The sequence below is a fragment of the Diorhabda sublineata genome, chromosome 8 (genome assembly GCF_026230105.1).
Source record: "Diorhabda sublineata isolate icDioSubl1.1 chromosome 8, icDioSubl1.1, whole genome shotgun sequence".
Taxonomy (NCBI): domain Eukaryota; kingdom Metazoa; phylum Arthropoda; class Insecta; order Coleoptera; family Chrysomelidae; genus Diorhabda; species Diorhabda sublineata.
Window position 1 is genome coordinate 14,082,310 of NC_079481.1, and position 26,167 is coordinate 14,108,476.

The 26,167-nt window shown below is 32.2% G+C and overlaps 2 protein-coding genes across 4 annotated transcripts in view; one reads left to right on the forward strand and one right to left on the reverse strand.

Moving 5' to 3' along the window:
* Window positions 1-26,167, reverse strand: part of LOC130448447 (cerebellar degeneration-related protein 2) — a 158,193-nt gene that overhangs the window by 9,046 nt on the left and 122,980 nt on the right. For all 3 annotated transcript variants that reach the window (XM_056785838.1, XM_056785839.1, XM_056785837.1), the window contains exons 2-6: window positions 17,478-17,590; window positions 14,783-14,929; window positions 11,796-12,014; window positions 10,286-10,602; window positions 9,106-9,235 (exon numbers count right to left, since the gene is read on the reverse strand). In XM_056785838.1, the coding sequence (XP_056641816.1) occupies window positions 9,106-9,235; window positions 10,286-10,602; window positions 11,796-12,014; window positions 14,783-14,929; window positions 17,478-17,590 (926 nt within the window). The remainder of the gene's footprint in view (window positions 1-9,105; window positions 9,236-10,285; window positions 10,603-11,795; window positions 12,015-14,782; window positions 14,930-17,477; window positions 17,591-26,167) is intronic.
* Window positions 19,660-25,541, forward strand: LOC130448452 (leucine-rich repeat-containing G-protein coupled receptor 5-like). The gene is made up of 4 exons (XM_056785844.1): window positions 19,660-19,836; window positions 22,447-22,703; window positions 22,765-23,079; window positions 24,733-25,541. The coding sequence occupies exons 1-4, from the start codon at window positions 19,814-19,816 to the stop codon at window positions 25,092-25,094; spliced, it is 957 nt and encodes a 318-aa protein (XP_056641822.1). The 5' UTR covers window positions 19,660-19,813; the 3' UTR covers window positions 25,095-25,541.

A 26,167-nucleotide genomic window follows, 5' to 3' on the forward strand; every position in this document is an offset into this window, starting at 1 on the left:
GATATTAAACCACTAAAGCCCAACCGTACAATGAGGACTGAGAAAAATATTGCGGCTGTATCCGCCAGTGACCATGAAATGTCGATTCGCCGGCGTTCGCAATAATTGGGCATCTGTTACTAAAACTTTATAAGATACGGCTGGTGCAAGAATTGAAGCTACACGATCTCCCACAACCACTAAAATTTAGTGAATGGGCGATGGCACAGTTGGAGGGAGATGCACTTTTTTATCGAAAAATTGTGTTCAGCGACGAAGCTCATTTCTGGTTGAATGGATGGGTCAACAAGCAAAATTGGAGTGAAGAGCACTCACAAGCATTGCAAGAACTACCAATACATCCCGAAAAAATGACTGTTTGGTGTGGATTATGGGCCGGTGACATCATCTTCAAAAGTGACGATGGCCGGAACGTCACTGTGAATGGCAAGCTCTATCGTGTGATGGTTGACAATTTCTTTGGGTCCAAAATAGGAGAATTGAATATGCTTGACATGTGGTTTCAATGAGACGGTGCCACATGCCACACGGCACGCGAAACAATGGTCAATTTGAAAACCGCCTTCGGTGAACAGTTCATCTCACGTTTTGGGCCCGTAAATTGGCCACCTAGATCATGTGATTTAACGCCTTTGGACTATTTCTTGTGTGGCCATGTTAAGGCTAACGTCTATAGAGATGAACCAGTACTGATACCTACAACTTGGGTTTTGCATTTTCCATTTCTATACTGCAAAAAGAAATGATCTGTTTTGACATTTGTGGGTCTTTGGTTTTTATATTTCTTATAAATATTTACCAAGTTCAATCTATTGTCAGATATTTCACCAATAACAGTAAATCGACGTTGAACATGAGTTTTTGTATCAGGTACTGTGATAATTAAATCATTTCCGATATTATTAATATCGTTACACTTCATTTTATTTAATTTCTCCCTCTGCAGAGCTCTTGCGATTCTGAATATTAAAACAACTCCGAAAGATGTTACAAATAATACTCGTATCTAAGCTTACATTAAATTTTTTTGCATTCACACCTTATGCATGAGATAATGATCGTCTGGAGCTTGTAACAGAAACTTATTAATTTCTTCACAAGCAAATGATTTTTTGGGTCTATAGCCTATCTATTTTTCAAATATGCAATGAGTTTCGAGTATTTACTTCAGTTTTGAACAAGTCGACCAAAGTGTTGAAGACTTCCACATTTTGGATCTAGTTTCAAAGTAAGCTAATAACATTCTTTCTGTGAAGCAGTTTTTTAGTACGCTACTCCAATAAAAGAATTATATGCCTTTAAATACTGTTCCCTGGATTTCTCAGGTAGAAGATTTATAGTCGCTGCAGTTGCCGATTCAACAACATCTTCTGGTGTGCAGTTTACACTTTCTTCATCACTTATAATAATACTACACTCCTTTTAATTAGACACAAAAAGGTTTTTTTGCACGTGAATATTATAAAGGACGTAGAAAAAGAATTTAAATCTATTGAAAATCAATTCAGTAATATCATATTTTGGGGAGTTGGGCCAACTTCACCCAGACATGATTCCTATAAATTTGGAATTCTTTTATAAATAACTAATGTACAAATTTTACTAAATATACAAGCAAATGAATATGTGCAACGTAAATAGCCAAATAATACCACAAATACTAACAAAAATTAAAGGTATAACGAGTTAGTGGTAAAAATAAAAGCCCAATTAACAAATAATACAAATTTATTTAAATATAGAACAACCATACACAAAATCCACTGCACAGACTGAAAAAACCAAAATGAAATATCTAATTAGAACTTTGCGAGTACAAACAATTGAACTTTGAAACGTGTATCACATATTTTTTGTTATATAAATATAATAAATTAAATTTGCTTTTTACTTCGTTAAATAATTAATTGATTCTGAATTTTTCGACAAAATACTTCTACTGAACACACTGTTTACACTACCACTACACCAACACTCACTGAGATCTGATCGTGCCCAATTAAGTCATAAGTAATTAATTATTTGACAGTAATTGTGTTTGTACCATTACCAGAAGTATTCTAAGCTGGAATTTTTGGAACCGTTGATGATATTTATATTGAACACACTGTTTACATACTACCATTACACCAACACTCACAATTACACTGTCTGACACGCGTTTCGATAACCAGGTTATCGTAAACGTTTAAGTATCTGAAGATGATAACTTGGTAATCGAAACGCGTTTCAAATAGTGTAATTGTTTCCTGTAAAAGTTATTCGAGACCAAAGGTGACAGAAAACGATTTTTTTGCAAGAAACGGAATATATTCGAAACTCGTAAGAAAAATGCCAGATATTTCAATATAATAGTGCGACCCTGCTCAAGGCCATTCCAATAAATAGCCACAAATTTACGACTTTTGTATCTTAGTGAATTTTATATAAGATTCGGTAGTAAACACTTTCTTAGATTGTGAAAAATACTATACCTAAGTGAACTACTACAACTACTTAACACAATGGTTAACGCGCATTTTCAGAAACCGAGTTATCATCTCCAGAGACCTTCGATGTAGTAGTAGTGGGTAATGTTCAGTATGAATATCAACCACAGTTCTAGAAATTCCTACCCAATTCTTGGGTGATAATTTTTGAGATTAAAGGTCGAAACCCACTAGCAACACGCAACACCACATAATTTGACGTCGTTTCACTACACATTTGTTTGTATATTATGTAAGAAATCATATAGCCGCACTTTTTTTATTAACAACTTTTGTTGCATTTCGAGTTAATCTTCAATATAGACCCAATGCGATAAAACTTTTCCATATAGGCATTCAAAAGCGTCGGTTACATCCGAGAATTATGAATCGTGGCATGGCGTGGCGTGGGGTGGCGTGGGGTGGCGTGTGAGTGTGTACGGAGACAATTGAATTCAATGGAAAAACATGTACACACATATTCGACACGTGACTTATTGCTAGAGGGTTTTGGCCTTAAATTGTTGATATAGATTTTATATATTTTACGGTAAAGTTCAAGAGCTATACCGGTATGTCATAAACTAATTTGAACTAACTTATTGCTACTAAAATTTCTCTGATTTATCATATTTTCTTATAGATTTTTCGGGGTTCACATTAACCATTTTCAATATACAAAATTCAGAACTAATTCAGTCCCGTATTAAGTTAATATTTAATGATCAAATTAATCAGTCCCTATAATACTAAAAGTATCCCAATCAAAAATTAATACCTATAACATTGTACGTTTCATATAGCTTAATTTATAAAAATACTCAATGAAGTTTATGTCTAAGGCAGTAATGGAAAAGGATCAATGGAATTTTCAGAGGTTTTTGTAGAAGAGGAACTAGAAGATAGTCCTTGAAATATGAACATAAACCGAACAACAACGACACAAGATTCATGGTAGGCGATATCCACAAAAGGGACACGGACAATTCCCTTTGGAGAATCTCCTTCAGGCGCTTGTTCTGAGGAAATAAATAAATAAAACTAAATATCCATCAAATACATTATACAATCGTGAGGATACAAATAGTTAGACGCTCTTCCAATATTGTTAACATTTAAAACAAATTAATGAAACTTCATATTACTAAATAAGGAAAGGCATAAAGTATCGATATATTGAATTATCGATATTTTTTCAAGAAATAATCGATAAATATCGTCGATTTTTTTTATCTTGAAGTATCGATAGTCGATATTTATTTTCGAGTATCAAATTCGATATTTTTTCAATATCTATATGATATTTTATACTAATTTTGTATTCCACTTACTATCGTAATATTTTACCCGTTTTAAGTATAAATTAATAAATTAATTAAATATACAAGTAAGTATACGTTTAAGGGTAGACCAGAACGCGCAAGCTTCACTGTGAGTACTATAGGATTCCATGTTTAGTTCATTGTTCAAACCTTATTGTTGATGGAGTACTAAAGGAAATTCTCGCATTTTCACATTAAAAATATTGTTACATTTTTAAACAATCTATAAATACTTCAGAATTACGAGCGGAGCAGCAAGCTTTAGGCAAAAAGGAAAGCGAAGTTTTTACATTAAAGAATTTCCTGAAGAGATCAGTGGATAATATTATGTTACGTCAAACTTAGCAATTGCTGTTTCTAATTTACTTCGTCAAGTTACTGATCAATCAACGCCATTGACCACTCTAGGAGAAATTGTTAAAGAGGAATTATTTAAAAAAGTCTAAGAAAAACCCTTTCCCCATGAGAAAAAAATTGTTCGCTTTCAGGGGTGACTATATTAGATTCACGGCTTAAACGTTTTTATTTCACGTCTCCACTCGCTGTCCCCAGTGCTATTTCAAAACTTAGCAATGAGATACGCTCAGAGCATAGGCGAAGAAGACAACAATCTCCAGATCCAAGACCAGCTCAAGCATCACCAGAAGCTAGTTCGTCGTCTATTTGGTGTATGCATGAAAAATTAATAAGGCTTATTAATCAAATAGAGAAGAAATTCCAAGCTCTGGTAGTGTTCTCAATAAACTGAAACAATATTTGGACCAACAATTAATCGACCGAAAATCAGACCCGATAGAATATTGGATGAATTTTCGGAATTTCACACCAGTTCTATCTGAAATAACTTTAAAGTATTTATATCTGTATCATCTGAAAGACTTGCTTCGGCTGTCAATTTAGCTGTTCCAGATAATTGAAGCAGGTTAACTGGAGAGCACATTAAAGAGCGAGTAGTTTTGATGTTTATACTAGATGATTACTGGTTTGAATAAAATTCAGATTACTAATCGCTGTTTAAATGATCATTTTCTGACATTACTAAAAACTAAAGTTTGACGTTTCGACTTTTCTTTAAATCTTTTTGAAAATAGGATATTGACACTGGTAATTTACTTATTTATATTGATCTATAGATCACCTTCATCATGAATATTAAAGTAAGGATAAAATCAACTTTGTTCCAATAAGAAAAATTAATTTTTCCTTGGTTCTCACATCTTAAATATATAGCAGTAAACAATTAAATTTATTAGAATTTACAAAATAGAGCTATAAATTCCCTTTTTATCTATTAGATTCCGTTTCAAGAATTTTTGAATCTTTATAATTAAATTTATGTTTTTTTGGTATTTCTTGGCGCGTTAATGCAGTTCTATTTTTTTTAATTCTATTGATGACCTCTTAGTCTATTTTCTAAATACTGAGATGTTTGCCCTATGTAGACAGCGTCACAATTAGTACAAAGCACTTGATATATAATATTATTTCTTTTGTTTTTTGGTGCTTTAGATTTTAATTTAGTGAAATATTTGGATAATGTATTATGACTTATACTAATATCATATTTATTGAAATATTTCGATAATAATAATATCAAAAAAAACTAATTTTAACACAGAAGAGACCCAAAATCAATAACATTTAGAGGCATCAACTTCATTTTATTAATAATATTTAATTTCTTGATTGATAAATAAAACTCAACAAGTTAAATGTTTGTTTATATTTTTTAAAGTTGGAATAATTTGAGAATTTTTTGGGTAATCGCACCTTGAAGTAAAAATATCGATATTTTTTATTCTGCATAAATCGATATTGTCTAAAAATATCGATATATTTTCCTCATTTGCCCATCCCTATTACTAAATGAACATGTCAGCCGGGGATGTGAATTCGGCCATCTACGGCTTTACGATTTGTATTCACTTGTTAATTCGGCCAAAAAATGTCTACCTAAGTACAGTAAGTAGGTACACTTAGTAGGTACCTAAGTACCTACTAAGTGTTAAATACTGAATAGGGACAGTGGTTTTCATTAAATTGGTACATTCTAATTTACATTTTTAAACAATAATATACTTACAAACATCCCTAAATTAGTTTTTCATAAATTAGATCATCGACTGGGAATAGTAATTTAAGAACATAACAATGAAGTTTTTGGGAAACCTTAATAATCGCTAGATCTATTTAGAGGTATATTTCGTTTTATTAATTATCGGAATATTTTCGTATTATAGATTCCAAAAAAAGATGCTTTGCGAAAACTATAGTGTAATTGTATTGTTAGATACCTATTATAAAGTGCTAACGAAAATAATTAAGAACAGACTGGAAAAATATGCCGAGAGGCATATAAGTGGTGGAATACCAAGCGAGCTTTAGAGCTAATAGGTCAACAACGGACCAGATTCTCTTCCTAAAAGAATTACAAACCACCTACTATGAATACAAAATATCACTTACTTTATTGTTTATAGATTTTAAGAAGGCATATGACAAAATAAATAGGAACAACATATACGCAGCACTAAGCAAGTTAGGCGTACCAGAAAAAATAATTAGATTAGTGAGACTAACTTTAGATAAAACAAAAAATGAAGTGATATGGAAAGGGTATAAGTCTGAAGAATCTCATGTCAATAGAAGTCTCCGACAAGGTGACTATTCACTATATTATTTAATATGGTTTTAGAAGCAATTATACAAAATTCTAAATTAAAAAGCGATGGGACAATCTTCAATAACGAATGCCACTGTCTAGCTTCCGCAGATGACATAGCGTTGATAGCAAAATCCAAGAAACACTTAACATCATCAGCGACCATCAATATGGCTTTTATTGGAAGACATTCCATATCAAAGGATATGGTTTTTGCATGATGGTACACCTGCTTCAGTTACATGATTTCAATGAATTGGACTCTGGATTTTTTTTAATTTATAAAATTTTCAAATTTTTTAATGCCAAAGTGTGTTTGTAAATAATAAAGTTTATGTAACAGCTGCCAAATTTCTTCATTTATATATTTTGTACAACTTTGTAATTTTCATCATTCATCATTAAAATCTGAACCAACCCTTGACTTTTATCATAAATTTCCTTCACAACACAACACAACACAACACATAAATTTGGAACTAGTGAACATGTGATTAACAATTTCTTGTAAAGGTTTAAGAATTTAAATCAGATTATCGTATGATTTTTTAGTAATAGGTGCGACTAAAATGAAGCTCAGTATAAAAGTTATTTTTTTTTGTATATCTAATTATTTGTATCCGTTTGTACATTGTATTTCATGTTAAAATAACCTTTGAACAAATATAAAACTGAAATTTTCGTATTTATTAAATGTTCCTTAAAACAATGTTTTTTCAGTCTTTGTTACAACAGTCATTTATTAAAAAAATATTCTAATTTCAGCATGCATACATCATGTGCACAGTTCTCCAAATTAATTTAATTTTTAATTTCAAAGAATTATATACGGGGTTAGTATATAGTATGAACTAGATAAACATCTTTAAAAATTATAATTTGGCTAAATCTATTTTTCATTGTATTGATTTTTGTTATATACTTTTTAAAATCTCAAAAAATTGCTAAGTTAAACACATGTCATAATATTAACTAAACGGAAATCTTTATACCATAAATGCAATTAATACATATACAACTCAACAAAAGTTAATTGACATAAACAAAATTATTGATAGATGAATAAGAATAACTGAATAAATTTTGAAAGAACTTTCTAAATGAAATTCCGTCTCACCTATTTAGTTACCGCCATTCACATTTTATAATCCAGGAATGATACAGAATTGTACAAACTATCAATATATTCTACGAAAAAAATATAGCACTCTCAACTTATATCAGTATTCCTGATATGAGTTGAGCCTTTGATAAGGTGTAGCACGAAGGCTTCCACTCCAAAATAAAACGTTACCTTCTATATCACTTCATCAATTATTCAAGTCTTCCTTAACCAGCATAGGATTTAGAATCAGAATCGATGGGCGCTTTCCCGATCAATTCCGGAGTACCACATGGTAGCCTCCTGGAGCTAATATTTTATTTACTGTATACATAATTTTTTTCTATAACAAAAAATTTATTTTATCCAGTCACGAAGGTCTAACAACTGCAACGGTTCATCTCCAACACCACTTAAATCTCTTAGATTAAACCAGAAAGTGGAAAATGGAAATAAATCTACAACATCCAGTTTGAGAATGTCTATCAGTCACTATCAACATTTCAGTCCTTATCTGAGTTTAACTGGAAAGAGCACATCGTCATGATACTAGAAAAATGATCTAAATTGACTATGGACAACACGATTTCAATTTAGAAGACTGTGATAAAACATATATGAGCTTATAAGAATAGAACTTTGGAAATGTGCTAGTGAATCAAATATTGCAATCTTCCAGAGATATCATTAAAAAACACCTTGTGTATTGGTGAATGAACCTTGGTGTGTATGGAAGGATACTCTCCACAAAGATCTTAGTATATCACAGAATAAATACAGAAGCTTAGTAGCGAATATGAACGACTAGAGGTACATGAGAATCCTCTAATACAACCATTACCAGAACCACAAAGAGACAGCTCCTCTTCTGGAAGAACCCTTGTCGTACTAATAATGAACTTCTAAGGGATTCTGAGTGCTACGCCAGGTAATTTTAATTGTTGATTTATGTATAACTGAAAAAATGATCTATAAACTAGACGTAGAGCCTTCATTGCTCTTTTTTCTGACCTGAACACGCTAGATTTTTTTTTTCGAGAAAACTACGTCGAGAAGCTTTGGGAAGAGTGACTCTAATAAGCTCACATTTTATCAGAGCGTGAACGATGATAATATGGAATATTTGAATGAATTTTGTTCAAATTTGTTTATCTTTTAACCGAAAAAATATACAGAATGTTCTATTCAAATTCAGTTATATTTACAGTACAAATACAGTATAGCGTCAAAATATTTAAGCGTTATCGTACTTATATGTTTGATTTTGAACATATTGATTCTATACTTTATTCCAACCCTGTATATACAGTGAGTGAACACCGAGTAAGTGGACATCAACGATTTGGAAAATTGCTTGTGATTACAGATAAGAAAATTAAAATTTTAGCAAAATTCAAAGTGCGAGTCCAACATCCCAAGAACAGTCTAAAAAAAATGTACACCAAAGCACTAAGGCACTACATTTAAATATCACAGAAAGCATTCTCTAAGGCTCAAAAATCCAAGATACCTTACAAGCATATGTTCACTAGTGTCTCTATTGTTGCTCACCTGTACGTCCATAGAGAATGAAGAATGGTATTGAGGTTCCATCAAACCTTCCAGCATACTGGCATCGTCATCTTCGCGGATATCATTTTTTTCCATAGTTCGTAAACATCGGCTGCACATTTGTCCTTGCCTAAAATATGAAGAGTATTTATAATAAGATTATCTAAAATCATTACAACCCTATAAAGAACTCGTTTCAGAATCCATAAGTAAAAAACTACGATTTGTCGCACATTATTATTTTTTCTAATAAGTTTGAGCATCTTAGATTGTAGTAGACATACTGATTTCCTATATTGTTCCAATCATCGTACAAACATTTAAACATTTTTGATTTGATATTGACATCCATTTTGATGTGGAAAGGTAACCATTTTGTTCATTTTACTTGGAAAATATTAAAACGAATCATCACACTTCAAATCGTTCAACAGTGTGTGTGGAAGACGTACCGAGATTCTTGAAAACGGGCTCTGTAGCAGCTGTCGCGTTGGCGTTAGTTCAGCAGTCTAACCAGTCTGTAGAGCTTCAAATACCCGATCGTTCTTTACGACGAATGCTGAAATGCATTCAAGCATACATTCTCGAGAATGATTTCGATCGCAGATTGGAATTTTGCGAGTGGTACATCGGATGCAGTCAGGACGATCTTCAGTTCCAACATTCCATTTAGTGGTCGGATGGTGCAACCTCAACGTCAATCGGCATAACTGAAACGACCCAAATCCTCACGTCTTCATTGAAGAAGAAGTCTTCTTAATAAATGTATTTCATACTACAAGATTTAAGGCGGATTTCCAGCAAATGGACTTACTTGCAACTAGTTTTGTTTAAAAAAATATCCAAGTAGAAGTAAACCAAGTCTGGAATACAATAGATGATGCAACTGTTCCAACTTCAATTTTTTTATGAGTTTCGAGCCTTATTAGATGATGTGCTATGCTTTTGAAATATGAACTATAATCCACAAGCAAAATTCTCATATAGATTTAAAAATTTCGTCAGGATTTACAACAAGCAGAAAGTGACTTACTACTTTTGAATTACATGGCATAATGTATCACCTTTTGCTCTTAATGCAATTTTAATGTGAAAAGTAATAAAATAAAATAAACCGAAGCATTAATAAATAAATTTGGATTACTAGAGTTACTAATAAGAATTTCTTCCTAGTTATTACCTCACTTCTTCCAATGTAGTAAGTTCTTCGTGCATACTCTTCATATTCAGATCATCTCCTTTATAAGAAAGCTGAACGACTTGATTTTCCAAAGCTTGATTCTGTTGTACCAAAGTTGATAACTGTTCTTCTAATTCCGCTATTCTTCTTTCATCACGATTACATTGGGCTCTCGTTTTACTCAATTGAGATAATAATTGACTTACTTGCTCCATGTCAGTTTCATTTTCGCCTTCTTGTTTCTGAGTAGTTTCATTATAATTGTTAATTTCGGGACAATTCGATGCCGGAGATTGAGATGTTGTTTTCGAGTTTTTCTAAAATAAAATATTACTAGATCAACAAACATTTGTAAATAATCTAGATCTAACACACTCTTTTCCATATATTTTGGTGGTTACAGAATTTCCAGAAAACAAAATGTATGCTGAAAAACAACGAGAAGATATCTCCAACCTTTCTAACACTATCGAGTTGAACTTGCGTCTTTGGGAATAAATTTCTGAATTTACTTCCTTTCTGACAATAATAAGCCTTATTATTCACCTTTTTATTCTCATCAAAAGTAAAATATGACTCGTCGTCGATAATGAAATTAGCGGGCGAAAACTCGTTGTTACAAAGACTTCTAAGTTTTGATTTTCGAAAATAATGAATTTCTTGGCGATTTTCGATTTCCTACAAAAACATTGTTGTAAGTCAGGCAACGCTCTCGAAAAATATTAAAACGAAGCATGTTCGTTAGAATAAACAACCAATACAAGTTCACGCTTCAAATCGTTCAACACTGTGTGTGGAAGACGTACCGAGATTCTTTAAAACGGGCTCTGTTGCCGACGCGCCGTTTTTTGGACAACCGGTATTTGTAGAAGCTGTCGCGTTGGCGTTAGTTGAGCAGTCTAACCAGTCTGCAGAGTTTTAAATATACGATTGTTCTTTACGACGAATGTTAGGCAGCGCTATCGAAAAATATTAAAACGAAGCATGTTCGTTTTTAGAATAAACAACCAATACAAGTTGTTAGCTTTAACAACATGCCAAGTAGAATTGAATCAATGTTTTAAGATCATGTATCATAGCTCAAAAATTGGATACAAGCACACATGAAATCGACAACATTTAGATAAACATTTGAATGTTAAAAATTGATTTATCCTTCAAGATAATTTGATCGAAAAGACATTCCTTCAACCCCCGTGGGAATATACAGCCATGTACAATAAACCGTTTTAAAAGATTAGGATTTCAATAATAATTTGCAATTGATTGAAAAAATTTGTAAATAAATATATTCAATCAAAATTTTTTGTTTCTTGAAAAAATAAGTTAAAACGATTAATGTGGAAAAAATGATGTTTTATTTTATTCACAACGAAAATTTCTTAATGTAAATATTATAGATAAACATTCAAAAAAACAGCTTCATAACTTGCCATTCGAAATATTTGGGGGTGTAAATTACTTTTGGGTTGATATTATCGAAATTAAAATAATAAAAACTATAACTTACATCATTTTCTGTTATTGCCGATGAATCTGAAGTAACTTCTTCATCTAGCCTGTCCACGTGCCTCAAAACAATTGTCTCTTTGGAATTGGTAGGTGTTGCCAATTCGGCATTTCTTTGCGTTTTCTTCCTGAGTATTTCTAATTGAACTTTCAGATCATCATTGGTTGTTTGTAAATCATCGATTTTTGATTCTAAGGTATCGAGAGTAATGTTCAGAGTCTAAAAAAGAAAAAAAATCCAGCATTTCAACTATTGGTTATCAAGACGTTCGAACATAATTACATATTGGTGTCAAATTTTATATTTAACGTTGTTTTAGTTTCATCTTTATTTTCATTTAAATCTTTTATGGTGCAACCAGAAGAAAAATGTCAATATTAGTTTAGTAGGCACCTACATTGAATTGAATACAATATTTTTATTATTAATAGTTATTGTCATAAAATATCATCTGGGGATTCTAGTAATGTATTACGAAGCAATTGGTCTAGTTGTACGATTAATATTAATGTTTAAAAGTCATGAATGTTAAATATTAATAATGAAAATTTGCAATTTCTAGAATTATTATAATTTTATCTGATTTCATAAACATTTTTAACTGGCTGCCAGGTCAACAATCAATTTTAACACTGCTGGCTGTCATTAGAATTGTCAAACTCATTTTTTTTTAATAATTTAAAATAAACAGATCAATATTATTATTTTTGGATGTACTAGTTAGACTAGTAATTGAAATACATAATTCTGAACAACTTGGCATAAAAAAAATAAATCTATCCAATTCCGAATACCTCCAGCAGTTATTCTAATTGATTACCACCTTTCGTATTTTATTAAACATTGTATAACAGATATTTTCAAAGACAGTTATCTAATAGAGTTAAGTCTGGAAATCTGGTTGGCCAAAGAATGTTGAGGTTACTTTATTAGTTTCAAACATGGTAAATCAATAAAATTTGGTATGTTCACTGCCCACGCTCGCCTATTTTTGATAAAAACTTATTCAAAATTAAAGATTAGCTACTGATTTTCATGTAGCCATCAAAAAGTCTTAAAAAAAATAAAAAAATAGACCCACCTCAACGTAGTGACTGCGAATGGTCTAAATATAGGTTAAATTGATTTAAATTGTCTGAATTTTACGATTTTCTATAATCAACTCTCAGTTTTTACACAAATATTTAATATTTTTTTACGAAAATTTGATAATGTATTCATAGCCTATTCAATGATTTATTTTTTTCTTTGAATAAATTCATTTTCCGCGCAACTCTGTATACATTCAAAAACCAAGAGATAATTGCGATGCCAAAAATTTGACCAATGATACTATCAGTTAGTTACAATATGGAATATCAAAACTAAAATTCTCTTTAATAAAAGAGACGTGTTTTTCAAAATTTTCATTCTCTTCAAATGTACTCCGTATATTCAATATATTTATAAATATTGGTCATATTTTGATAGTGTTTCTGCAATATCTTGATCGATATCAGTTTTCTACTTCCCAACTATCAAAGAAACTAATTTTTATCCAGTGGCCAAAAATAAAAAAAGGAAATGAAATATTTTACACCCACATCATACAAAGTATATATTTTTTAGGTTAATTAAAATATTGGAAACATAACATTGAAATACTGACCTATTTTCCATTTTTCACATTGTTTTTTAAATTTTGATTCGTTGTATTTTGTGAGTGAATCTGCAATCTCGCTAGACAATTTCAAGGTATTTAAATACCTTTTCTAACTTACAAAATTTTACTTGAAAAATATGCATTTTTAATATTCTATTTTAATTGAAATAGTTCACTTTATTCAGAATTTTCAATTCCAATGAAAAATGAATATTTTTCACATAAATACATACTTTTGGGGCTTGATATTTTTTCATAAATGTCACTTAACGTATGGAGGTGTCGTCGATTGAGTGCAACTTTAGTTTAACATGAAATGGAGGATCCTAAACTAACTTTTATATATTTTTACAATATTATAGAAGATTTTGGTAGAATAATCGAAGATTCGCATTATATATTTGATGAAATCGAAGGTGATGATGAAGGAACCATTGTCAACGAGCCAAGTAAACAAAAAGTTTTTAGTATTAGAGTAAATCTTCAAATTGTCTCATATTTTTCAAATTTGTTGTGATTCTATCGAAGATATTTTGGTTATATTTGTGACAACTGGCAGAAAAATGAAAAACATGTATTTTATTTCACATGTAGTTAGATAAAACTTATTTCAAATCTAATCTAACTTGAAAATGATAACATGAGAGAAAAGAGCAATTTTGAAATGAAATGTATTTCAATATGTAAAAACAACGTTTTTGTTAATATTTTTTTCAAATTTGATTGTTTTTTATTGTTAAATTATTCGTTTATGAGTTATCAACAATTATAAGGGAATAAATGCGTTTAAACCCCTGAAGCTGATAAGAGGTTTATTTTTTTTATTTCTGTATTTTTTGTTGGGAAATTCGCCGTTAAAAATACAAGTGCCAAAAATCACATTTAAGAATTTATTTGTTAGTCCAATAAATTTATCATCCGAATGGCAAATCTGTTTTGTTTAATATTATATTATATTATAAAGGCTGAAAAAACACACAAAAAATGGAAACTATGCATTGTATCCTCAAGTTCATGTACCGTCTCCATTTCGGAGGTTGGCTATTATCGGGACTATTTTGACTTTGGAAATGTGGCCCTAAATAGTTCAGATCATTTGATGTTAAACCAGTTTCACAGGTAGATCCAAAATACTTTAAAGGTTGGACCATCTAGAATGAATGGTCTCAAACGAGAATACCAAGAAAATAGCGTGGTAAATACCAAAAAAGGAGATGAGAGAAAGATTAGAGAAATTGTAGAAAGCTGCGTTGCAAGATGTTGCCAACAAACCAAAAAAACTAGAAAGTCGAACAATCCACAATTCACTATACTATACACACAAAAGTCTGCTACATATCCTTACCTTGAGTTGTTTCTTGTCAGACGAATTTTCTAGTACTAACCGGTGATTAGCCCTTTCCAAATCTTGAATGCTAACTTCTAGTTGTTCGTATATCCGTAATCTGGAATCGTTAACTTCTCGAAGGGCTACCACTTGCTTTGTAAGATACTGGAAAATGATAAATTGATATATCAAAGCTAATATGTAAAGATTTGTCAAGTGAATAAAACGTAAAAAGTTTGCAAACAAATTGGTACGTTTTCAAAACTGGAAGAGTGGTGGTGACATTACAGCTGTAAAAATCAACAACAGTTGTCAATAGTTACATAGAAAACAACAAAAATTTATCGTTTTTCCGTTATTTGAGCTTAAATTTCTGCATAAATTTTCTAAAAAGAACAAATTGGCTTTCAGTGACTCATAAGTTGCTGATTATTATTTAAAAAATTTAATTTAAACTGACTAATTTCTTTGTTTTTTTATAAGCTTCAATTATGATAGGACTAATTTTTTCCAGAAAATGCGTAATTTTCGAGTTTTCCGTGAAAAGAAGGTTGAAAAACGTGTTTTTTTTAATCGCGAATAACTCAGACACTATTGAGTTAAATAAAAAAAATCTGTAGATTCCCGGTGTTATTTTGAAATTTTAAATTTTCACCCCCGAGTAAGGGTGGCATTCACCCCGGGGTAGAAGCATACATTGGCACAAAATCAGGTTTGTTATTTGCATCATTTTTGAGCTTCTGTCAAAATTTCAAACTAATCCATGAAGGTCTTTAAAATTGCGGGGTGATTTGCTTGGTTCGCTGTACTAATACGCGTGTAATAACTAATATAATATCAGTTAATTTTCAATATTCGATACTAGGTGGAAAAAAGAAAACAGAATAAGCTTCTACAAATGGAAAAATATTTGTATCTATTCAAAAAACTGCCACAATGGTGATGTGACTAATATTGATTACGAGCTCCTCGAAGTTTATTGCAACAAAGAATCCACTGAGACTCTAAAGATATCAAAGCAACGTGGATGAATATTTGGTTATGTGGTAACGCATTCTGCGTCGGTATGTGGTACTGGATGAAACATAATTCTATGATTTCACACTGGAGTCCAATGGACAGTCAGTCTAGAACAGTGGTCGGCAAACTTTTATTAGCCAAAGAGCCAAATATGCAAATTAAAACGATAAATAAAAATTGAGAGCGAAATCTGTTTGTAAATGTAGTAAACATTCATCATAATTTTAGAGATTCATTAAATTATGGGTACATTGAATAAAACCTGATTTAATATTCAATATTGTCTTTATTCATTAATAAAAAATAATTTGATATCTAGTAAAGCATCCATATAAACACTACTTAATGCGAAGAATGTTCTTGCATATCCTTTGAAAGTTTGCTCAAGTCCGGTTTAGGTTAGGTTAGGTTAGGTTAACACTTTTCAGCCGAGATCCACTCGGAGGCCTTAGGCTCATTGTAATGCCCTTGCTGACTTTTCAGTCAGCACCATTTCACTCCCCTTCCCTATCTCTTCCGTTGCCAGGTCCTTGTCCCCTTCCCAAGCTTTTCCAGTTTGCAATGAATTTATTCAGGTTTTTAATACCCAGCTCCGCTGCTTCTTCCAGACATTCCAATGTTTCACTCCCCATGCATTTTAGTCGTTTCGACGCCAATGCTGTGCAGTGATACATTAGGTGTTCTATTGTCTCTTCTTCTTCACTGCATTCTGCACAGAGATCGTCGGTTCTGATATCCATTTTCCTGAGTTTAGAGCCTACTGTGCAGTGATCGGTAATCACTGCTAAGACCCTTCGGATCGAGGCTCTCCCATAGCCTAGCAGTTCTGTTGTCTTCCTCTTCTGTAGCACCGGCCACAAGGAGCGTGAGATGACACAGTTATCTCTATTACTCCATCTCTTGCCGTGCTCTCCCTCTAATGTTCTAACTATCGTGTCTCTCAGCAATTTGATCGGTGGTAGTGGCAAGCCCACCACTTCGTCCCCGCTCCTGGTCGTTCCCAATTTGGCTAGTTTGTCTGCCATTTGATTCCCTTCTACATTGCTGTGTCCAGGTATCAAGCAGAGTCTAACCTTTCGGTCACAAATCCATGACAGGGCTTCGCGACAGCTCACCACTGACCTAGATCTCACTGTCGTAGACGATAGTGATCTCAGAGCCGCTTGGCTATCCTTGTAGATTGTGATGTCACGCATCGTTTCATCTCTGCATCGGATTAGTTCTGTGGTTCGTTCTATTGCCCGCAGCTCGGCCTGCAGTATGTTGCAGCCATTTCTAAGCCTCAAGGATTCCCTTAATCCCAGAACTTCAGAGTATACTCCCGCTCCCGTCTGTTCGTCCTTTACGGACCCCTCCGTGAAGATCGAGTTACTTACTGTTCCTGAGTTCTCTTCCCAGTCCTATCTCGTTTGTATGAGGATGTTCAGCTCTATAGTCCGGTTTGTAGGTTGTTGTTTTTAAGTTTAGGTTGTCATTTCCAGGTTGTCATCTATGAGACGACTTCTTTGTTTGTTTTTAATAAGATTCATACTTGAAAAAGATTGTTCGCATGGATTCGTTGCGCCGAAAAGGGAAAGTTAGTTACAACAAAGAGCCAGACGGATTGAATTAGAGTGGTAAAAAATTCTATATATTGTTTTATTTATAGTTTACTTTTGACATGATAATAACTTAATTTATATGATTTACTCACTTCTATTTCTTGAGCCTGATCTTCAATAACATTTTGATGTTGTTTAAGTGATATTTCCAATTCCTTATTTCTTTCCAGTAATGTTTTTCCTAATTCAGCTGCTAACTGAAGATCTGTAACAGAATATATTTTTGTGAATCGACTAATTTAGAATTTTTTTTATTTATATCAGATTGAAGCATCGTAGCGCAATTTGGATTTTCAAAACTTTAAAATAAGCTTTACAAGGAAACAAATAAATTTCAGAATTAGGCTCATTAATTACGTTCCATTGTTTATTATCGAGACCAAAGGATTTGACCAAATCTCTCTCGCAGTGGATTTTTAATCGCGAAATTAGTGATAATTTTGCAGAGCTCGGTATAAAATTTTTTTAAAAATGGATGAAAGTTCACTCAGCTGATGAATGGCTATAGAGGAATTATCAAGTAAGGTAGTTCTTAATAAACCGTATCCAGTAGCCGAAGAGAAGAAGTACAGAGTCTTAGTCTTGAAGGCTAGAGCGGCTTTAATTGGGAGTTATGTCTATATTAACATGTGTTGTTAATACAGAAACGGGACGTGTATTGGTAGTACTTAAGAATTAACTGATCAAGTTTAAAAGGAGATTGAGTAGGGTGCTTTAAACGTTTTCCAATGAACCAAGCAGATATCTTGTGGTGGAAGTCTTTCTTTCTGGGTAGTGAATTTTACCCTCCCTCTCTTGCATAATTTGAACAATTATTTCATTTTATTCATGTAGTGAGTTTCTTTTTAAAGTAATATGATCTGTCCAACGGTTCTCTTACAGTTTCTCTATTTTATTTTTATCAAAATATTTTTCTTCGACATCAACTTCTGTTTTAGCCATTGATATCGTTTTCAGTGGTATGTTTTTTTCAAGTTTGAAAGTTTCCAGTAGTCGACAGGGATCAGATCTGGACAAAATGGTTTATGCAGGACAAGAATAACTAATACCTATTGTAGGTAACTCCTTTAAGAAAATCACCGTAATATTTTGACATGATACTTTGCTTTTCCATGGTTGTTAGCTACCATTTCTTTCTGGATGGTATGATCTGTTTCTTTTATCTACTTGATCGGAAAACACCTCAAAAAAGTTGAAGTAATTTGATCTGCCCCAGCTTATAGTGAACTTTTTGTGTATGGCGTCTGACTATAAAATATTGACAGTTTTTTTTATGTCATATTACTATAAAATATTGATAGTTTTGGGTGTGATCTGCTACAGCTTCCAGTAAACGTTTTGTGTATGGCATCTGACTATAAAATATTGACAGTTTTGGGTGTGATCTGCCCCAGCTTGCAGTGAACGTTTTTTGTATGTCATATTACTATAAAAAATTGACAGTTTTGGGAGGTCGGGAGGCCACTTGTGGTAAAAGTACTTTTGCCAGAAAAATTAATAATTATATGAAATTTTATGTTTTCTAAAATTAGCTTATCTGAAGACAGACACAACTTCAATCGCCTTGTTTCGCCATCTTCTTAAGTATGAAAATTTTTGACTTCCAACTGATAAATTCTGTTTGCTTTGTAAATTCTCTGTAAATGTGTTTTACTTATTTTGGTAATCCTGCTTCGATTTCTGAGTGACTGCGTAAAATGAAACTGAAAAAACTCAAATACTGGTATCAGCTTCATTTTAAGCTATATTTCTTCTTTTGTTAATTGCAGTAACTGGATATCTCTAACTGAACAAAGCAGTAATCATTTACATCGGTTCGACATAATATAAACTTTTTCCTTGTACAATGTTTACATTGTATTCAAAAACTGTTTATGTTATGGATACAACTTTGTTGTTTTTCTATGACAGTCTTCGAAGTTTGGTATAGGGATCTAAATATTGATTCTAAACCATTAATCTCAATAACATTTTGTCGTATTTGCCACATAAAAGGCACTTCTAAACTTTTTAAAACTAGATTTATGTTAGGAATTAGTCCGTGAGCCAGCAGGGCTGGACTAAGAAACGAAAATTTAAATCGACAATTTAATAATAATGGAATTTTCAAATGAATCCCTCAGTTTAAAACAAGTGATTCAAAACAAACATATCGTCCAATCAATTCGAATTAATAAATCAATTATGTTGTGGTATCAAACAGACCTGACCACCTCTTCGGACTATTTTCAAACAAGACCTTTCAACTTCATTATCGGTATTGAGAGTATACAAAAAAAAAAATAATGGTTTTATCAACAACACCATTATTCTTATCAAATTAGAGACTGACTTGAAGGCAATGAAAATTTGTGAACATATATATATGAACGCATATTCTCAAAAATATTACATTACCATAGTAGATTTGAAATTAAATAGTTGATTTATGAAACATTCGTTAACCAGGATGTAAGTAGAAAATTGTTTATTAAGTTATTATCAAATTTTAGAATAACTATAAAGATAACGTTTTATCCAATATTATTAACAAATATTGTTATAAATTGTTTGAAAACATGATTATTTATGCAAGGTTTTCCGTAATTAAAATGAATAGAAATTTAAACTGTAAATTAAGTACAATTATTCCTTTAATTAATATTAATTATAGTGAAATTGGGTTATCATATAACAAAATTTGAAATTAAAGTGAAAACTAATAATTTGGATTGTATAATAAGATTGTTTTTTCTGAGATACAAAATATTTTGAATAAAAATGTTCGTTTTTACAAAATTATTGGATATTTTGTTATAATACGTACAAAACTTTAACACAAATGTCCTACAATTTTTTTTTGTATAACTGCTCCATTTTGATCGTAAAATACGCCATTTTGAAGTGATACTAAACAGTGGTATTTTTATTTATTTTGAGCCGCTGATTCTAAATATGCCCGGCGTTTTTGCGAAAATCTGGTACGTTTTAAAAAGATAAGGTCTCTTGTCATTTTTCCGTATAATGCATATTTAAAAAAGTATTGAAAGTCGAAAAATCAACGATTTTTACTAACTTTCGACATTAAAAACATTTGACCAACTGACTATATTTTAAAATTGAAAAATCGTACTTGTTCTTTGAATCTTTCTTTACAAACTGGTATACTTCAATATAAGTGCAGGTCCGGCGTTTGGCACTCATCGCGATTGACAATTAAGCGCTTTCTACACGTGGCAGCGCGTGGCAGCAAGCCTCGATCACCGCGCGCCGAACGCAGGTGGCGTTTTGGCACGCATTTTATGTCGCTAATTTACTATCTACGTTGAAAAGAGATCTATTGAAATATTCTATTTTTTTCATCAAGCAGCAATAATACAATTGTTTTGAAAATAACAAAAGTAGCTTCAGTTTTTTATGACTAATCGAAATATCATAAAATGTTATACATAGTCTTTTGAAAATTTATATTTTACAAACGTCACATAGATTTGAAAATGACAGTGCCATCTGTGTGTCAGTCACGCGACTTATTGAGTGATGTTATATAAGATTTCGAAATAACAAATGAATCATTGGACATACAACTTCCAAACACAAAAACGACGACGTTAGTCGTATTTTCGTGAATACATTGCTCTGAACCAAAGCAATACACAAGCCAATGTTTTCGTAGATCCTCCGCTTCTTTGCTAGCAGACTCAGGAGCAAATATTACGTTGATAAACATGGTTGATGGAAGTCTACGATGCAATGGTAGCCGAGGGATATGTTTATCATTCCATTGCCCTTCTTCCACATCTAACAACTCAACAGATTTGGAATGTCATCGTCTAATATTGTACTTCCGGTTTCTACTGGTTATGACGGTACTGGGGATTCTAGTAATATGATGCTAAGCTTCTTGAGTCGCAAATCATTAATGAAAAAATTTGCAATTCCTAAAATTAATATCATAATTTTATCTGATTTCATCAGTAAACAGTAAACAATCACTTTCAACGATGTGGGCTGTCATTGAAGGTGTACTTTTAATGGTAATCATACAAAAAAATTCGATTTTCAGCATACATTTTTGTTTATTTATCATTAACTTGATTACTTAATTCATTTATTTTGTTTGGGCTGTTTTTCCTGTTGTGTTGTTCATTGTGTTTCGTAACTTGCAACAAAAGTGCATTAGATAAATGGATAGAAAACCTGCACAGACATTTATAATGAAAGATCTCAGTGAATCTCAACCTTTTCAATTTCATTCCCAAACCATAGAGATACAAAGGCTTCTACTCCTATTATTCCCAGCAAAAAGCATATGTCAAAATATCTGTTAGGATTACCGTTAACTAGTTAATTCAAATTTTCAAAAATCTATTGCAAGAAGTGAAGTTGAAGGTCTTCACAAAAAGGAATAGAGAGCTGCTACTTAAGTTTTCAAATAAATATTTATGATTGGATATGGCTTAAATGGACAGGACCTATGCAGAATAGATGCATTGTTGTCTTTAGAAACTGCTCGCAGAATGTGTGCTTTTCGTCCTCTGGTATGTCTCTGGTCTCTGGTCATCCCGAGAAGTTTCTTAGGCTCTTTAGCTGATATGGTTATAAACCTTTTGAAATGTCTTAGGCCTGGAATGATTTTACAGTAAGACTCCATCTGAACCATTAGCCACCTCATAAAACATAATAGGACTGAGATCCAAAGAGTCATTGCTTTTTTTGATAAGAGTCTTCAAGGCTCAAAGACTTAAAAGCGTCAATACATGATATCATAATTTTCTGACTCTATCATCTGTGTCTACTTAAACCCTTCTTATTGATATACCAGATTCGTGCAAATAAGTAATCGGATCTCTTTTAGAGTCAAACTTATAAATATAACGCTTTCTAGACATTTTTCTTGAAAGATTCGTGGAAAAATAATATAAGAAATTTTTTGAATTTTAATTATAATTGGCGGGTATTTATCTTTTTCTTCAGAGTAATTATGCAAGGAAAGTATAGTCAATTCGTATGGTTGAGGTGAAATTACTTTAGATTTTAATGTTCATTTGAGAAATATGTTAGGTTATGTTTTATTTTCAGGTTCAAGTTACTGATATTATGGTTTACATATGTACATTTAATTAACGCTGAAGACAGAACTGGATGTAGAGTCGATGTGAATGCGGAGAACCATACAGATATTTACTGTTTCAATATAGCATTGGATAAAAATGAAATTCCTTTAGATAAAACTGTACCTCCTAGTGAATTTTTAACGCTTCATTTGTTTAGATCATCCGGAAGTATCGACGAGAATTCACTAGCAAATTTAAGAGATCTAACGACTCTATCAATAGGTATTTTCAATTTATTATATGTTTGTTATAAATTTTAATGAGATACTCATAATTTTCATAGATGGCTCGCATTTGGATAAATTTATTCTTCCTGAATTGCCTAGATTGACGTACTTGGAAATTCAGAGTTCTACCATTCCCCATTTGAAAGGCGCTTTCAGGAACGTTAATAATTTAACAAGTCTTTCACTAGGTGAAAATATCATAGATATTGACGAAGATGATTTAGAAGGATTAAATAACTTGGAGAGATTGAAAATTTATAAAGAAAATTTAACTTTGGGTATTTTAAAACATTTGAAAAATCTTAAAGGTTTGAGAATAACTCATTGTAATATTGAAGAAATTCCTAGTGCAGCTTTCGAAAATAATCCGAGTGAGTATTAATTTGAATCATATTTTGGTTTTTTGATTTGAGTATTTAGGAAAATTTAGGCGATTTGCTGTTTTAATACATCGTCGACCTCTTTTTGTTTCTAAATTCATTAACAGTATGTAGTGTTTTGGAAGAAGACACTTTCTTATTCATTCAAGTCTTCACAGTATGAATATCATCAACAGTTGTCATAGTCATAAGTTGGAAAATTTTGCAGGAAATATGTTCAATTCACTACTTGGAGGTTTTCGAAACCGTTGAACACGAATATCATGACATAAAATGTCTACGAGGTCCTGGTGCACAGTGTGGTCGACGTCTTCTACTTGTGTCCTGCGGAAATGAATTAACGAGTCTGTCTATATTTATCCTTATCCAAATCTGGAATATACATATCATTATCATCCCAAAATTTGTCATCTAGCGGGTTGCGGCACAAACAGTTTTGAGTTTCTTACTCCCTCTCGATTTTTCTCTTTATTCCTTTGTTTTCTTTACTCCTACTCCTATTGTAGCTTCCCAGGTGTGACGAGGCATGTTGCAGCGCGGACAAGAGAAAAATCCGAGTTCCGCACTTTCGTAGTTTCCTCCACAGGCTGGTCACTACGGTTCAGGTTTGGAACTATGAAGGTATTTTCTGACGCATCTATGTTAGAGAACATTTGGGTCAAATCGTGGTTGAACACCTAAAACTAGGACCTCCTAAGATCGGCATAAGACGAGATAAGATGTTTCTCACTGACTCTAGAGGCTTTTTGCTCACGAGCTCCGTTTGCTTTTTTAAATTCGTGTGGAAACTATCATCACTTCCAGGTATCGAATGAATGTTGCAGCTCCATGGTCTACACTTTGTTCCTGCTGATAATCAGCACATTCTCTGTTTTGTAATCTGCTAATTTTATGTCGACTAAGCTCATACACCTAAATATCTTTTCGAGAACCATAATATCAAAAGTGGAGTTGATTTCCCTTCAAGTTCTTTGCCCCAGTTACTAAGACCATGTTGTCGGCGAATGTCACGAGGTCCGCCTTTCCCGGTAGTATTAGTTTTAGTATCCCATCATGTTCCACAAGTGTGGATCTAGCACTGAACTTTGAGGTACTCCTCCATTGACAGTTCTCTTTGTCGTATTTGAGGATTCTGTCTGAAATAGCTGTCGACCATCCTGGCATGCTCATCACTAGACAGTATTCATTTCTCACGTCCATCTGACTCATGAGATCGCTTCCTTTGTAGTACTGTTGTCGAGATCAATAGCATCAAGAATTGATCAATGTTTCTAAAAGCCGTTATGATTTTTCCTTGAAGTATACACTAAAGGATTATGTCGGATGTATATAGTATGCATAGGGGATAGTAGGATGATGGTACGTCCGGTGGTTTCTCTTCATTTGATAGAAGACACAGTTTCTGCTTTTTCCACGTGACAGGAAATGTTCCTGCGTTAAAACAAGCGTTATTTACATCTAGAAACAATTATGATACTCCATTCATAACTGCTTTTAAAGTAACGTTTGGAATTGCTATAACAGGGGCCTGAATAAGCATCTCAAAATTTATTTGAAATTTAGCACACTTTTTAAGAACAGTTAACGTACTTAGACATATGTAATTTTATAAGATGATGGTTTCTATTATTATTTGTATTTTAGATTTGGTTACTGTACATATTGGAGATACGCCGGTTGAAAAAATTGGAGAAGGAGCTTTCGATCCTTTGAAAAAATTAGAAACATTATGGTTAACTACGACAAAACTGAAATCTTTCGATTCCGATTTAACAAAAGAATTGAAAAATTTGAAAGATTTGGGAATACCTGCCAGAGCATTAACTAATTTAAACACGAAGAAATTGATAGACAACAGCCCGAACTTTTCCAAATTTGATTTTCTATTTTATGATACTCAATGTCCAGAATTACACAAGCTGGAAGGTGACCTTTCGAAAATTAAAAAGGGTGTATCTATAGGATTTTTGAGTGACTGGCGACACCCACAAAAAACTTGTACTTAGATAATAACAAAAATGAACTTTCCGATGGAATACATCATTTTATAATATTATAATGAGAATCTTAAGAAATTTTTTTTAGTAATATATTTTATTTATTTAAAAATTTCTCACTTTTTCAAGGGATTGATATCTATTTGATCTTGCACTTGCATTTTTCAATTTAATACCAATTTTTTGAGAGAGAAATGTGTTTCTAATCTGTTGATATTACATTTTATGTTCCTGATGAATTTTTCAAAAGTTTCTTCATCCATTCTTAATTAATTTTGCTATGTTTTCTGGGCGAATTCTCTAGTTAAACTGTCCATCAGGATCCAAAAGCAACGCAGCAGCAGATGTAATTATTGCCATTGATGCACAGATCAATTTTTTCTTGTTCACTTGACTTAGCTTTGTTATTTTCATTTTTGAAATGTCAACAAAATATTAAATAAAGTTTGAGATAAGGACATTGTTTACTTTTACCTGTGGAATGTTTAAATAGTGACAACCATGTAATATTTCGATCTTGCAAGGAACTGCATGCAATTTCTTGCATTATGTCAAGTGTCAGGTTTGTTGAAAAGCAAAATTTTGCTATAAATTTTTAATCTACGATAAAATTTTTCAGTTCTGTAATAATGAAATTGACTTCCTCTGAAGGAAAAATAGAAAATTGCTTACATAAAGGGGACAATCGCAATTACCAGCATTTTATTAAATATGACAAGATTTTAATCTATCAAATGATTAAATTATTAAACAAAAAAACAATTTAAATCAATATCTATAAAGGATCCTATGAACTCGGAACAAAATTTAATAATATATTGAATCTTGAACAAAATAACTTTTTATTTCACATATACACAGCGAGTATTGATGGCCATTACTAATGGTGAAGATAATTGCACCAGGAGTAAGTACTTGTCAGACTTTGTATGGCCAAGCTATTCTTGTTAATAATTTCCCTAATTCCTATTTTCATTTCAACTTGTTATTTATGTTATCTTCAATGTAACTTTCGACATTTGCGGTTGGTGTCCACTCTAGTTTTTACCCGTAAACGATCTAGATGTCTTTGTTTTGAAAAT

Bases quoted from the DNA above. Each gene is read 5' to 3' on its own strand.
- LOC130448452 (XM_056785844.1), top strand. From the start codon at position 19,814: ATGAAACATTCGTTAACCAGGAT. The intron at 19,837-22,446 runs GTAAGTAGAAAA...TTTTATTTTCAG, and splicing joins AAACATTCGTTAACCAGGAT to GTTCAAGTTACTGATATTAT. The intron at 22,704-22,764 runs GTATTTTCAATT...TAATTTTCATAG, and splicing joins TCTAACGACTCTATCAATAG to ATGGCTCGCATTTGGATAAA.